This window comes from Bombus pascuorum, chromosome 7 (genome assembly GCF_905332965.1).
Source record: "Bombus pascuorum chromosome 7, iyBomPasc1.1, whole genome shotgun sequence".
NCBI lineage: Eukaryota > Metazoa > Arthropoda > Insecta > Hymenoptera > Apidae > Bombus > Bombus pascuorum.
The window spans coordinates 3,842,649-3,859,716 of record NC_083494.1 but is presented as its reverse complement, the minus strand read 5'-3'; the positions used below and the strand labels follow the sequence as shown (position 1 = coordinate 3,859,716).

The 17,068-nt window shown below is 33.7% G+C and overlaps 1 protein-coding gene and 1 long non-coding RNA gene across 2 annotated transcripts in view; one reads left to right on the top strand and one right to left on the bottom strand.

Moving 5' to 3' along the window:
- LOC132908700 (uncharacterized) overlaps positions 1–17,068 on the top strand; it is a 321,053-nt gene that overhangs the window by 87,663 nt on the left and 216,322 nt on the right. The gene's annotated exons all lie outside the window — the stretch shown is intronic.
- Positions 1–17,068, bottom strand: part of LOC132908688 (vesicular acetylcholine transporter-like) — a 208,391-nt gene that overhangs the window by 98,700 nt on the left and 92,623 nt on the right. Inside the window, exon 4 of the mRNA XM_060962906.1 lies at positions 6,102–6,293. Coding sequence (XP_060818889.1) covers positions 6,102–6,113 — 12 coding nt within the window. The 5' untranslated portion in view covers positions 6,114–6,293. The remainder of the gene's footprint in view (positions 1–6,101; positions 6,294–17,068) is intronic.

The following is a 17,068-nucleotide window of genomic DNA, read 5'->3' as shown; positions in this document are numbered from 1 at the left end:
CTTTAATTGTATATTAAGCGCGGAAACTCTGTAATTACAATTCCAAACTTCAAATTTATTCGCTGCGTTACTTAAATTTGTCAACTAAAAAATACTTTCTATGAAGTTAGATATTTCGAATGCTAAAAAATTTTTATGCTAACTGTTCGAGCAAGAAATCAAACAGACAGAATACTCGATATTTGTTCCTAATAAGGAATTATTACCGAGAACGCGAAATCGACGTTTCCAAGGAACAAGTAGGTCGACTATCATAATTCCCGATTATATATATAGATATCTTCAGTCGATATCACTTAAACTCTGAACATTTGACCTTTCAATCGTCTCAGAATGAATAATTAATAAAAAGTTTTAAAAGATCTTTGAAAGGAATAGCTTTTAAACCCGAAGAGAATCTGTAAGATTCGTCAGAATAAGCTGATATTAATTAGAGCGCGCGAATTATTATTATACTTACAAAGATTTTCAAATGGTCATTAGAGTCTTTTTTTTAAATATAACAACTTCTGTCATATTTGACATTTCAAAATAAATAGATACCATGTGTTTAATATTATGCATTTTTTAACTTCTGCTAACTTATATATAATATCTATATCTATATACAGGGTGGTTTAAAGATCAATCACCACGATTTTTCAGGTTAGATCAACAATAGTCGAACAAAAAGAATATTTCGAGCAAAAGTTAATCAACTTTCGATCGACTACGAATTTGCAATATTAAGAATTAAAAAAGATCATACTACAACGAGAAATTAAAGTCAGCTCCATTTTTTTAATGGAACAACACATTTTTTTTTACATCATCCGATGCATTTTTAATTTTCCGCGAAAAGGTGTTAATACAGGTGCGTTAGCACCTGGTTCAAAAAGTAATTAGTCTAAAAAATATTTTAGCTTTAATGTTGTAAAATTAATCGTGTGAAAGACAAGGAAGGATGCCGTAGCATTTTTTTGTTTTTATGTTTTCCTTGTTTTTTATACAACAAGTTCTACAACATTGAAGTTAAAACATCTTTGAAACTAATCATGTTTCGATTCAAGTACCTTGATACGTTTTTGCAGAGAATTAAAATATGCATTGTTCCTTTTAAAAAAATAGAGGCGACGTTGACTTTTCAGCGAGCTAAAGCTTTTTCTGAAATTTATAATATTGCAATTTGTAGTCGATTAAAAGCTGATTAACTTTTGTCCGAAACATTTTGTTGTCCGACTATCGGACGTGCGTGAAAAATCGTGGCGACTGACTTTTAGATCATTTGGTTCATACAGGGTGTCCTGAAAACATTTTTTCATTTAAAGTTTTATTTTTTAAAAAAAGAGTGAATATTCGACGCGAAACGATGTATTAATTGGGAGTTTCGAGCTGTGAAACTCCTGCTGCTGCTTGTTTTCTGTTTGTGTTGTGTTATTAAGCATGGCCATTCCCACGATGTGCTTTCTGTTATTTTCTTTTGTTCAACCTGCATGGTTTATTGTTTTTGTTTAATCTGTACAGTTTCGTAAATAAGCCAAGCGTAGAATCCTTTTTAAGAATCCTTCGATTAACGTAACAAGCGTCCGAAATGTTGACCATGTTGCTGCATATAAAGCTGTACATCCTTTGAGCTAAATTATTATAACTTTCTGTTGAAATACAACGATATTTCACGCTTAGGGATAAATACCCATACACAGACACCCACACAGGTGTCTTTGAACACAACATTTAAACAGGACACTTACACGGGTCTTACTCATTACTGTATAAAGAGTGTGGTTCAAAGTATTTAAGGGATCATGGGTTACTACCTAAGTCTAGTCTGAAAGTAACTGGCCAACAATCAACAATTCTTGCACACGTTGTTATATCACTCGCTTTTATACGTCAAGTTCTGTAGTTTTGTTTAATAAGCATCATTGAATATTATTTCAACATAAACATTGTGTCTTCCACAGATTATTAACCTTAACTTCTAGATTAAATTCTAACACTTTCATACTGAATTACGCGTATTTTTTAAATCTTTGAGGGCCAAAACGATATTTACATTCAATTCTTTAACGCTATTATCCTTGGAGTACACTTTGGATTTAGTAATACAAACACAAACAGAAACACAAATTTCATACCTCGAAACTTGCAACTAATACACGTCATCTTTTTCGGAAATGAAGTCTTAAGCGGAAAAATATTATTCCTTTTTTTTCGATTTATTTTTCGATTTATTTTTTCATGTATAATCACCACCCTACTGATTGTACCACGATTTTAGAGACAACCTGTATATATATTAGGTTGTCCGAAAAGTGTCTTTCTTTTACAGACACGTCTTTTACAACGACGCATCTTCATGCAAACATGAAATCTAATCTGTCGAATATTGTGATCTTTATTTTGATCGAAGAAGATGGGTCATACGTAATTCGATAAAATAATATAAAACGGAAAATGTTGCGCATTCATTATTTCCTTATAAAGGGAAAGAAACTTTTCGGACGACCTAATACATAAATATTGATAACAAATTATCTACTAAAGGCAGTTTGAAATAGCAATTTCTAACGTTTATTTCATTTTAACATTACCATGTTCGTGGCATTAATGTTCTCTGTATGACTCTGTTCCATGACATGACGTTTAGCTGAATAACAAATGACAATCTTCATCGTAAGGCAAACGCAACGGTTAATTTATCACCGATGTTCATCGGAATTTCCTACAAAGAACTGTCTGCAAATGCTATTTTGCTCGTTCAATTCATTTTGCATTAAGGATAATCAGGTTGATGTGATAAAAACGTAGTGGTGTTTCAGGCATTTCAGAATTTGCAATATGAACAACGTGAGAAAAACGATTTACGGATCATTTGTTTTGAAGTGAACGAGAATTACTCTACTTCGGTAGCTACGTAATACGTAAGTACGTATATTAATGAATGATTTATTAATGAAATTTTAATTTAAAAAATAAATGATCTAATCTAATAAAAATTCAAATGTCCAATAATTTAAAATGGAACTAAAAATTTTCTATTATATTTAAACGTATATCTATCGTTTATTAATTTTCGTTTGTTACTTTGCAAAATATAGCACAATTATCGTAATTTACTTAAAATTAATCATAAATTGAATTGACAATTTTAAGTATCTATATATGTATACAGTTTTATATTGAAAGTATTGTTTGTAGGTCCCCTTGCATTTATCTGAATTCCATCATTCAGTTAATATTTCCTTTAAAATAAATTCAAATCCGCTTGAGTCGATATATTTTCATTCGCATGAACGTGACGGAATTATTTGAACGTAACTGAAAACATTTATAGTTATCGAAATAACCGATATAGCTGATGTACGTCGGAAAAGTGGGGTATCCTCATGAGACGATGTGGATTGAAACAAATCTTTTATACTCTGAATATTCAACGAGACAGTCATGTAAGCGTTGCGTCGTTTGATGGTTTTTGAGAATGGCAGATCGATATTTACTTTTGCATCTATGAGAAGCAACCCCCACTAAATGTCACGTAAACGCCATGTGCAACGATCGATGATAAAAAAGAAATATATTTATCCCGCAAAAATAGTTTAAATGTGCTTATGGTAAAATTTGTGAAATTGTGGTATTAAGTTATCCTTCAAAAATTTTTAAATAGATATCTTTTTCACGTAAATAAGATTTATTATCGTTGCATGATAAAGATGGTTCAATTTTTTCGGTGTTTGCAATATTAAAATTTATTATCGTGGAGAGAAAATGCTGCTTGGTGATATTTTAGCTCCAATACGAATACAGTTGTTAAAATATTATATGACAAATTTTTGGGGTTATTCCCATCCGTTCTGTTCTAAATGAATTTCGTTTAAAAGAGGTTGTTTTGTATTCGAACAATATTTTTCAATATTCTATCAGGATAAAGATATATGTATGCAATTTATCTATAGTTTCAAGGCTCATGTATGCATTTCAATCGCTATATCACTGATTATTTTAATAAAATATAATCACCACTTATCCTACTACAAAATATCTACCTCTTAACATTATATTCTTCGCGAATCATTCGTTTAAAAGCGTTGTATACATGTATAATGTGTCAAAGTTTTAAAAATATTGTTAATTTATTCCTATAGTGACTTTAAGCATATTTTATTCCTACATAAATATTATACAGAATGTCTCTAAAATCATGTTACAAGCGGTTGGATGGCGATTCTATGTGCAAAAATAAGTTGAAGAAAAAGAATGACACTTTTTTCTTTGAAGCTATGTTTTCGAGAAAAATGAATTTGAAGATCCGTCAGGTATACGTGTGCTAATTCTGTTTCGAGGTATCCCATTTTTCTTTCAGCTCGTGCTGATGATAATTTTATTAGACGAGCAGAGCTATGCATGCAGTAACGCGATATTTTGAACACTTGTTACGTTAATAGAATGATTTTTAAAAAGTAATACTCTTATCCTTATTCATAAAATCATTTTAAATGTGGACACTGTGAAACGCAGATAACAGTAATGATAGGAAGCAAATCGTAACATTGTCCATGTCACATATATATCAACACGAGGGCAAAGAGAAGTCGGGTACTTCGAAACTTACAATTGGTACACGGTCACCCGACCGATCTTCAATCTCATTTTTCTGGAAAAAGGAGCCTTAAATAAAAAAATGTTATTCTTCTTTTTCGACTCATTTTTGCACATAGAATTACTATTCGGCCGCTTGTATTATGCTTTCTAAGACACCATGTATATTAATCCTACCGAACATGTAGGTCTCCTATTCGTCATTCTATAAAAGTTCCAATGTATTTGGTTCGCGATCATTCATGATCAATACCTATATTCATTTTCTAAACTGTATTCAAGATTTCAATTTTCCTATTTATTAATGGAGTATGCATAAGCTTTCATTTATCGTATATATTCGGCTATAAATGTACAAGATGGTATAAGATTTAAAATTAAACAAAATGATTCAGGCAAACATTATTTGCGTTACGGTCTCTATGATTTTGCTACTATATTGTTGTTTTATTTGAACACAGCCTTTCTAAAAGAAACCTTTCGAAAAGTGAAAAAATTTCGGCGTGAGGAAAAAAATATTAGAAATTTTTTATCTCAGACCCGGTCAAAAAGAATGATCCGACATCATTTAAATTTCGTAGCGGAGACACTCTATCATTCACCAACAATAAAAGTGATGTTTATGAATCTTTTTTAGACTACCTGTTTATATGGGTTTAAGCCTCTTTGGGAATGTAAAAGATAGTCTTGAAGTACAAACGTATTTTTTTTTATTTCAATTCTTCCTATTATTTGTTGTATACTGTAGGAGTTTTGTGATGATCTTTGGTAATGTAACATATTATTAACGTACAGTATAGAATCTGTCATAGTCATCAGAATGTTGAGGAATTTTCATAAAGTTAGATATTTTACGCCGGGATCGAACCTGTTTTTCAAAGAGAAACAACGAAGAGTATATTTGGGGAAAAATGTGAATATGTGAACAATAAAATGAAAATAAGAGGAATAATGAAGAACCTGAAGACTATATTTACATCCCAAGGAGGTCTAGTCCCAATAGTAACTAATAGTTAGTCTAGAAAAAATTCATGAGCATCACATCTTTTTATTGTTGTCACACGGGAATCCTTATCCTTAAGGCCGATACAAATGAGCGTCGCAAGATCGTCTTCTAATCCTTTATCGGTGTAGTAAAACAACAAAGAGTTGAGAACAGACGAGTTAGAAAATACTTATTTCAACATCTTTTGCGTTTCTAATGTTAAATGCAAAAGATACCCAGATATTGTCAACTTTGTATAGTACAGGCAATACATTTTAATAACTGTATCGCGTGCAACATAACAATGCAAGGAACAATTGTTTTGAGCAGTGTAGCACGTATCTGGAATATGTTCTCGTTCGAAAAGTTCGCCCTGCTTTAAATATTTTATGTTGGTCTTCGAAGTTTTCTTTGCTTCGTATGTTAACTTTAAAGTTCAACTGCATTCGTTATAGGTCGCAACAAAGGACGAACAGTAGCAATAATAATACGAATTCTGTGCCATTGTAAGATACGAAAAGTGACAAAATTCGCTTACCCAGTTGGACATCTTTTGCCGACGTTCCAAAAGACGTTGTTGCAGCTTCGGTCCAGGTCCAGAAAGGAAAGCTTTCACCAGGCTTCTGGTCTTCGGCAGATGATTCGGTGCGATTACCTCGACCTGGGTCAAATATTTCTGCAAGGTTGACTCCAAATCCGGGACCGGAAGATTCGGTAGAGTGGCTTCCTTCTGTAATGTGAGAACAGGGAAATTGGTGATTATCGTGATAAAAATCGCCGATAAAAGTCAATCGTTATGTTAATTCATGGGAAAGGGGAAACAGAGCGGAAGGAATGATCGATTTATTCGCTCAAAATGTCTCACGGTTGATTTACAACGTTGTTTAAAGGTTAACCGCAGAGGTCCTGACATTTACCACTGTAGCAGAATGCTTGCAACGATCGTTGTTGAAAATGTTTAAACAGAACAAACATGAAGAGCTTCGTGCTCGATAAGTTAAAGGGCACACTTATCGGTCGGTCGAGGTCATTTTCTACTATTTATCGCTACAAATATCAGAATATCGCGCGCATAAATCGCTGGAGGAACGAAATCTTTACGTTTTACGAGTATTTACAGAAATACGGTGCTGTGAATATTTATACAGGGTGGTCCAAAAATGAGTCCCCACGATCTTTCAGGCGTTTTCGATAGTCGGACAACAAATTTTCCGAGCGAAAATTTATCAATTTATCAATCGACCACAAATTGCAATATTACGAATTTCAGAAGAAGTTTTGCTTCTATGAAAAATTATGGTCTCGGTCAGAGTCATCTCTGATAAGCCACTGATCATGCCTAGCTAAATGAAATCGTTTTTTGTAAATTGTTTTGCATGTCGAGTTATTGGCTTTCATAACCGAAATAGAATACGGAAAGGCAATTTTTCAACGAAACAATGTTCCTGTTGCCACTATGCCACTACAAAAAAGTGATTTCAAGATTTTGAAATAGAATTATTATCCACTTGATCGAGAATCTGTGAAGAATTTTAGCAAGAAAAGCTTATGATCAGGAGAAGCCACCTATAGAACATATCGTGGAGCTTGAAAAAAGAATAAAATTCACGTGAGCGGATTTTCGAAACGAAACTTTAAATAAGTTAGCGGATAGTGTACCTAACAGATTGATAGAAGTGATGAAAAATAAAAAGAAATCCAATAAATATTAAATGTAAAGGTAACAAAATTAACGTTGAATTTATATTTTTTCACAATCAAAGAAACATAATTTTAAGAGAGAATTTATCTTTCGCCAGTCTTTTAGAGGAAAAAGCTTTTGTTTGTTGTATCTCTAGTTTTATGTTATGTTATAATACGAAATATATAATAAAAAATTGTAATTATTATAATATACAAGATTTTGTCAATTTTTGTTTGAATATTATAAAAAATCTGTAGATGGGGTTGACTTTATAATTACTCGCGGTACTGTACAATATTTCTGCTCACTTGATTTTAAGGGTTGCCTATATTTTTCCATCAAAATTACGTCTTAAAATCGCTCTGATTTTCAAACGTCCTGTTTTCTTCTATATTCCATCTGTTCTTCAGTCAAGAGACATAAATTGCAAGCTACCTGCATACGTTTACTGGTAGTTCTCTCACGGTCTTTAAAAATTGCCTATTTTAGAAACTTATTTGATCATTTCAAAATACAACAATCTATAAAAGATAAAAAATAAGATATACCATCTAAAGAATATGCTTGAACTTTGTATTTCAATCCAATTTATTAATATTTGCAGCACAAGAACGACCCGATTGATGCTTGTTGCAAATGTCATTCAACAGTATAATATTACATAATTTTACATAAATGTAATATTACATATAATAAGTATCAAATTCAATTAACATATTAGGTTGTCCGAAAAGTTTCTTTCGTTCCATAAGGTGATAATAGATGAACAACAATTTCTGTTTTATGTTATTTTATTGAATTACGTATGATCCATTTCGTTCTATTTCTATTATTATGTTCGTGCATAATTCAATAAATTAATATAAAACAAAAAGTACTGTGCGTTTATTATTTCCTTACAAAACGAAAGAAACATTTCGGACAATCTAATATTACATAAATATAATATTTCATATGATGGTCTAATACTACGGTTATAAATAAAATACACTGATCGTCAGAAAGAATGTGAACGAGAAGTGAATTGAATTCAAAATTCGACGGATGATCAGTAAACGTTAGTGGAAGCAAAGTGGATCGATCGGTCGGGTTTCAACAAGTTCAGGGGTGCATCGTGCACAGAGAAGAGCCTTCCAACATGCGATTCGTTGGCCTTTACGATGTCACGGCGATTGTAAAATAAAGAATCAATCGAGAAACGAAGCGTGTCTATGGGAGTAAGGGCCCTTAAGGCCGGCACGGTTCGTTGATCAGAATCCCCTTTTGCCTCGGCCTAACAAGACCGAGTCTGCGAACCGAACGCAACTCGACCCTTCCTTCTTCGTTGCGAAATGTTTCCGGCAAGTGGAGCCAGGGAGGAACAGGGACAGTTACAGACTCTCCTCTCTTTTTCGACACGCTTGTTCGAGTATTTAGTTTCATTAACCAGCGTGCTTCGACCTATGCTCGAGGACAGCCAACAACGTTGTGGAATCAACACGCGTCGCTTGACTCATGACCAACAACGAGGAAGCGGGATGCTAGTGATTTATGTGACAACCGGTGTGTCGAGTGACACGCTTTCTACGCGTGTTTCGCATTGATGTATGGCTGATCGTTGAACACGTAATAACGCGTACGATCCGCGGAAGAGTTTGTTTTAGTTTCAGCTAATTTAGCTTGGTCTTGTTCCGGTTTAGGAAAGTTCTAAGCTCTTCGTCGAGTCATCTCTTGGATAGAAATTATTATAATTACGAAGCTGAAAGTTAAACAGAGCAACTCAGTTTTAATTTATTATACATATGCTCTGGAACATACTGGCACAATCTGTTCATTAAGTACGATCATTAATTGCTTAGAAGTATAGCTACGATTACGTAAATACAATAAATGTAACTGATTTGTAATGTCCAAGTAGTTTGGAGATCATCACTTTCAGTTATAAAGTCTGTGAACTCGATGAACCTTCTTTGTAATTATTAAAAAATATATTCTTTTTACAAAATAAGTAAGGAATTAGCTAAGCGTCACAAATTTATTGCAAATATTAAACGTCACCATTTGGAAATTTATAAGATATTTGTAAGATGTTATATAGATCTAAAATATTTCTATGAGCAGAGAGTCATGCAAACGTGCATTTGCTCATTCGCTTGTGAATTTCGGTTGTTTGAACAACAAGTCATATATCGTATAAGTGAGAAAATCAGTGAACTTCTACCGTTCAATGACGAATATATATGTTGGTATATCGCTAATGAAAATATTTAGTTATCGCAACTGTTTTCTTCTTTAAAAAATTGCAAAATAAAGTTCAAGTAAAAAGATAAAAATCAAAAGTACGCTGCGTATTTTATTGTTCTTCTTTTCCGTCTTGTTATATTCATGTATGATATCCGAAGAAGAATACCTGAAAAATTTCTGATGTCTTACAAAGAAGAATACACATACATATAAATAAGGCAGATGTTCTCTGCACACATTTACATTCCATCTTTTTACTTTCTTCTCTTGACGTAAAATTGACTGTAGAAATAGTAATAATACATTTAATTTCAACGATCGTCAGAAAGAATACTTCATCCATCGTGCATTTAACATAACGTCCCTTGCATTTTGCGATGTTGAGTCTCATTTTATAGCATTTTATAGTTATAATTTCTACAATATAGTCATTAAAACATAATCTTTTTCATAAAGTTTACATTTACATTTTGACAAGTTTGATAATGACATTGATAAGTTAGCAAGTTTGCACTTACTATTCGACAAAATTAATGGCCTGCCAATTTCCGACAACAGAGAATAAAATTAAAAGTAAGGTACGATCGAGTTCGTATAAAACTTTCTATCACCTCGAATAATTCTGAATTATTATCAGTCAATGTCAATGAATTAATTCTGATTTAAGATTCACCTACAGCTCTTTATCATAATTATTATAATATAATAACTTATATTATGAATATATCGCAAATATTTAGTCACCAATAAAGTTATATATTAAATTCATTCTTCTTAATAAAACAGATTATCTTCTCTCATTTTTCATTTCCATTTTTCGTTCGATTTCACCGCTGCGCCACGTGATTGAAACACAGAAACATCGATAAAATTCTTTCCGTTTTTAAACATCCAAAAAGCTAAAAAATTAACCTACACAGAGTGAGTATCATGTTTGCCTATGCTTATCAAGTTTACCTTAACCAGCGCGCAGTTGTTTCGTTTTTAATAAATCGATTCGATTACGAAACACTCGTTTGGTATCACTGTTTGATACGTTGCGAACGATCGAATCAGTGTCACTTAAAGCTCGACGCAAAGCCGAGAGAACGATGATTAAATTTCGATCGTTCGTTGACGATCGAACGACGTCAGTCGAACTCTACGGGAATTGTGAAACGAGTGTCGTATACGTTATTCCGCTCACGAAACGAATCCGGAGAATGCCGGTAACGAGTTCGATTATCTCGGTTGCCATGAGTCAGTTTTGTCCCGAAGCCGGTCCCTCGGTGTTGCGGGCCAGCCCGTCCGCTTCCTACGAGCCTCGAAACGTAACGGGTGTCTGGATTCCCAGGAGGTTTTCTACCCCCTTTTCAAGGCTCATTGCTATGCACCGCTCGAAACTCTGCTAACGACCTTTGCACGCCGAGAGCCCCAACATCCAGCCGACTTTTCGATCCGGAACGAGCTTATCGAGCCGCGCGATTGCGTGGATTTGAAATATTCGATACCGTAGCCTGGATTTCGTTCGATCCCAGCGGCTTATTTTCAAAACGACTTAAATCCTAGTTTAAAAAAGAACAAGGAGAGGAGAAATAAAAGCGGCAGCGGGCAGGAAGGTTCTTCGTGTGTGATTTCGCGTATGTACGAGGTTTGATAAGAAGATGTTAAAATTAGAAAAATTAGAAAATACTATTTTCATCCTTCGTCGGTTAAGAGGCAAACGAGTAACAAAATATTGTTACATTATTTTTTAACAATTGAGTATCGTCACGGTTGCGTCGGTAACTTACGCTTTATAAAAGTGACAATGTCATTTGGTCGTTTCAGTTTTCTAAGCTGTCCATTTTTTTACTTTTTCTTTATGAATTTATATAATGTGGCCAATCTGAAGGAGCAGTGAAGTTTGAAAGCGTATTTTTAGTGAAATGAATAGACAGATTTTTGTATATCCGGTAAGTTAGTTTGGAGTTGTTTGAATCGAGTGATAATTCGACAAGTCTGGACGAGGCTTTATCGAGTTGTACGACCGGATACGAGTACGATACAGCTTGTTTTCGCAATTAGCAAGTAGCGTCGTGTGGCGAGCAACGTGTGATCACGTTTACAGGACGGTTGATGTTGCAACGAAACAGCGCTAGGGAGAAAGAGCGAGAAATTGGAGGGCAGTGGGAAAGGAAGGGTAATTATTTCGAATTCAGTGCGTTCGAATGAAAGGCGCATCCGATTGATTATTATCGAATCGAGCAAACGAGGTCTGCTTGATCGAGGCCATTCAGGCATTCTCGTCAGGACGAGGATGTACAGCGTGCTGTGTTGGTCGTACGTCTCGTCGATAATTGTGACGCGAGAATTTTACTTGTATAATTAAATAATGCCATGTCTCGGGAAAGCTGAGCGTTCCATGCCGCGTAACATCAAAGTTTCAATATCTGATGTAATTTAAATTATGGATATTCTTAATAATAATAAAATATGAATAATACATAAATTAATACAAAATAGTAAACGCATAAATAAATTATGATGAAATGATAAATTGTGAACTCTTTACATAATAAATTAATAATAAATTGAAGTATAACATAATATAACAACAACATAATAAATTAATAATAAAATATAAATACCTTGTGAATGCATCTTATTGAGTATAAACTAAACATAATTGAACCTCGGTAACTCGAATCTCAAAGATACTGACTTATCGAAATTTTTTAAGTAACGGAGGTTTAACAAACGAAAATTCCACATATATACGAACTTCGTGCGAAGGCACAACTACCTTCACCTTTTTGGAGTGTTACTATTTTAACATCTTAGGTACGATGCGCCACTATAGTGGCTCACTCTACTGACTCATTCGTTCACCGTTTGAACTAAATGATTTTTTTCATTTATCTTGCTTCACACTTCTTTTGCCCTCGCAAGGTTTTGTAACAATGTTAACACTTTGATTGCCACGTCAAAATCACATGTTTCGCTCAGGATGTCACAGTGTTTTAACACAATGCACCGTTAGATGCAAGATCTGTTCTCATTTTTTTTATTGATGTTCTGATAAAAATGTTTAATTGTTCAATGGGGAACGTTTTATTTCAAAGTATCTTCTATTTATCGGTTATATTCAAAATGCCCTAACTGTCAATTTTCATTCAATTTTTACGATTGTAAGAAGTTCAAGCGCTCCGGTCACCAATGACCAACGTGGCAGTCAAAGTGTTAACAATATACAGACAAAATATATAGTCTTTGTTTTTGATACGCCAGTGTCAGGTATCAATTGTTGCTTTTTATTAATATAAATATACCATTGTTAGCTGCTCTTTTTAACATGGCAATCCGTATCCTTATAATTTTTTGGAATCTTCAACCTCAAAATGTCACTTGAAAATAGAAAACGAAGAGCAATTTGGAAAACACTATCGCGCTATGAGTGTGGAAATTGTGACGTGGGTCTATGTGGTACCGTGCTTTAAGATATATCACACTCAATTGTATTATTAATTATTAAAGTAAATTATTAAAGTTAAAAGTATGTTAGAATTTAATCTTGAAGTTAAGATTAATAATCTGTGGAAGACACGATGTTTGTGTCGAAATAATGTTCAATGATATTTATTACACAAAATTGCAGAACCTGATGTATATAAGCGAGTGATATAATTAACAACGTATGGAGATTGTTGATGGTTGGCCAGTTACTTTCAGACTAGACGTAGGTAGTAACACATGATCCTTTAAATATTTTGAGCCCCACTCTCTATACGGTAATGAGTATAACTTGTGTAAGTGTTCTGTTCAAATGCCTGTGTGGGTGGCTGTGTAAGGGTACTTATGCATATAGGTGAAATATCGTTGTATTCCAGCAAAGTATATGCATCATATCTTTAAGAAAAGTTATAATTTAGTTATCAAAAACTTCGTTCCAGTGTGCTTGCGTAGGGAACAGCATTATCCGCCACACATTGCAGTGTTGTATCGTTTACGCGTAATTCGTGTCAAACTCTGGCATACAAAGAAACAGCTTCGTACAAAATTCAGCCGTACCTAAGAGATTAAGCTTCCTCTTAGAAGTCGTTTTATTCGACGTAGATAGATGCGAAAGTTAGAGACGCAAGAGACGATGACAATTACGCGTTCGATTAACGAAAAACAATTAGCTTGCATGGATATGCACGTGGTGGAAGGACAAAGAACTAGAGATACAGATATCGTCTTACGTTATTCCAGATAATCCTAACAGTTGAAAAAAAGGATACAATATCGAATGATTAGTTTCTTACATCTTGTAACACGTGGCATAACTAACTATAGGCGCACTTCGATTTGCAGAGATAAACTTCGACCCGTACAGTTTTGACTGTTCTAAATTCGAGTTACAGAGATAAAATATCGCATCTGTACACGTGGCAAATAATTCGAGTTAAAGTAACTTCTTTTTCCACTTCCAGAATGTTCTCACAGCGGAAGGGAATGAACAAGAACGTAGAGGTTTTCGAACTACAGAGGTTCTCTGTACTATATAACGTAATACGTTATAACGTAATACTATATAACATAATACTATATAACGTAATACGTTGTAACGTAATACTATATAACGTAATACTATATAACGTAATACGTTATAACGTTATGCTATATATAACGTAATATTATATAATGTTATACTATATAACTATATAACTGTAAACATCTACTTTTATATACATTTACTTGTACAACATAAAATTTCTCTTTAGTGTCCTTCAGTTGCACATATCTTTCTCCAACTGCAAAGCATCTCGAATCAAAGAAATGGAAAAATCTTTTCCAAATATTTTGGTATTCCAAATCGCAATAAAATCCGACGCTTATACACAGAAATGTTCGCAAAAGATATTTCGAGTACAAGGACACACACTTGTGTCGTGCAATCGCGATAAACGATCAAGTCTCACGGCATATAGAATAGAGGGTAGAAGCTTCGTTGAGGATTCCATGTATTTCCTCTGAGCGGAAATTTTACGTACGCTCAATTTCCTTGCACTTCCCTTCGCTGTGTCGTCGCGTGGACGCGCGCCGGATAATATGTACCTTCCATCACGAGTGGCACCTTGCGATCCTTCCCTCTGTGCCGTAATTCCCTGCGGACCTCTATTCTATGCAAACAGGGCCACGCGGGATGCAAAGGAAAATCGACAGCGGGAGATGGGGAGATTCAAATCGAGATTCGTAGAAACGGTAAAACGTTAAAAGTATTGTGTAGCTCAATGTTTCGAACGCCATTCCTCTTCATGACAGCTAAATATCTTTTGATTCCGTATTCTTTATATAAAAAACATTTTCAACCAGGTAAATAAAATGTATTGAAAAGGAAAAATATTGAACATTCGGTAGAATCTCCTTTATTTAGGTACCTCGATATTCGAACTTGTATTATCCGGATAATAATATTATATTATATTAGTATTTGCAGGTATATTATAATATTTAGTATTTAAGTAATTCCGGGATAATGTTTCCCAGTAACGGATGCGTTTCCCCGTTTTAGACATTTTCGATATTTTATTAGTGTTCTTATATAATGTATTCTTTGTTTTATTCGATTTGACAATGAATTCTGGTTAACAAAATACGACAGAATTAAACGACTCTAAAGTGATGCAACTGCTGCAGAATTAGCGTAAATACATAATGTTGGAAAAGCCACGGTTGCAGGTATTAAAAAACAAAAACATGGTACTGAAAATTATTCATTTTTCTGATTCTGGTGACGGTAAAAAATCTTTAAACATACAATTTTTTTATATTTACGCAAATGGATACAGCAAACGAAAGTTGTAACGGAGAAGTGCCTTCTCACGGCGAAGCATTCGTAGCGTTCGAAAAAGAGCGTCGATGATTCGAAATAAAAAAAGAATGTAACTCTGCTCGGTTATCTATGTTGAAAGAATTATATGACTTAGCAGTCAAAAAGATACAGAATGCATAAATATTTAACAGGACTTTCAGTTAATTTTAATCTGTACTCAAACAAATGAAATTTCATGCCGGAAAAGTGATTGTTCTATTATCGGAAAATTCCATTATCAAAACAGTTTTGTCTATTAGTTTATATAAGGCATCTATATAAGGCATCTTTAATTAAACATTTCGGAATCTGATTTTAACTGAATATGTAATGACTATGGTGTACACATTTATAATAACTATACTGTATAGTATAGTTTTAATACTAATTAATAAATACTAATTAAATTTTAATATACTACTAATCAGTTATGGAAACGTTGAATAATAAAAATTTGTTGGATAATAATCGAACAATTGAAATTGTAGCTGCGTTTCATATGAAAAATACCAATTTGTCGCATGCCATTACATAAGCTCCTTTCAATTATTGTTTACTTGGTCTTCTAACTCGTCTTCATAATACGTAAACTTTTCTTCATAAATCAAATTTTTAATTGTCGAATTGGAAAAGGATAGATCAATTAAAATGTTTCCGAGGCGCAAAGGTTTAATACTTCGCATCGTGGCCGATATTATTCCCGCTACTTCTCGGAACTGTCTTCGTAGAACAAAGCTCTAGTGATACATAACGTGTCTGACATAAATAAATGCAATCGCCATTGTGTCATTCTGTCTATCTATACATTTCACGTCAAAGCAAAATTCCTAGTATAGACACTCCCTTACATTATCACCAGATTTAACCCTGATTCACGATTAAAATATATGTATCGTGCGAATTGTGCATCTTAAAAATCGCTCTAAATCTTTTTGTTACATCATGGACTACGTGGGTAAAAATCGAAATTTAAAAAATCAGTTTGTTCTACAAGTGGAACTTAAGAGAGAAATTAATTTTATCGGAAATGAAAAATTGTCGACAAACGGGAATGGTGCTTGCAATGCTCGCGAATTTAAAAGAATGCCACAGTCAATTTTCGACACAACTAAAAATGGCATATGGTGGTTTTTCTACAATCCTTAATATAATCCTTCTTCCTATGAATTTTGACTATGTTAATGCGAAAAGTAGAAAATTCTGTGATGCATTTGGATTATTGCGTACTATTATTATTATTATTATTATTATATGTATTGCTATTATGTTATATTATTGCACACTTAATTTGAAAATAATTTTAAGTCACAAAAGCATTTTCTCTCTGCTAAAAAGTTCGATGTTTAATGTTACAGTGTTGTGTACAAGAAGTTTTCAATCATCGATTTCTTACCCACCTAACCACGCATCATATAACCTTATAAAAATTATTTTTTAAATACGTTGAAGAAATCAACATCTTGAACAATTTTTTTCTATACATGTGACTGCCGCTCGGCTTTTATTTGCGAGGTAGTCGCCGAAAATTGTCGGTACCACTACGTTAAATTCTTGTAAAAAATTCATCTCAGTATTGGTTGCCAGCCGCTGCGAGGCCTCATGTATACACATGCTGCCGCATAATTATATGCATAATTAGACGCCCAATTATAGGCAGAACTCACTGCAATGATACCGACAGTCTTTTGCGAATATTTTGGAAATCAAGGTCGAGTGGTGGTGACATACATAGGCTGTATCATGTAACCATTGCCATGACTCTTTGGGTACTTCTGATAGTCTG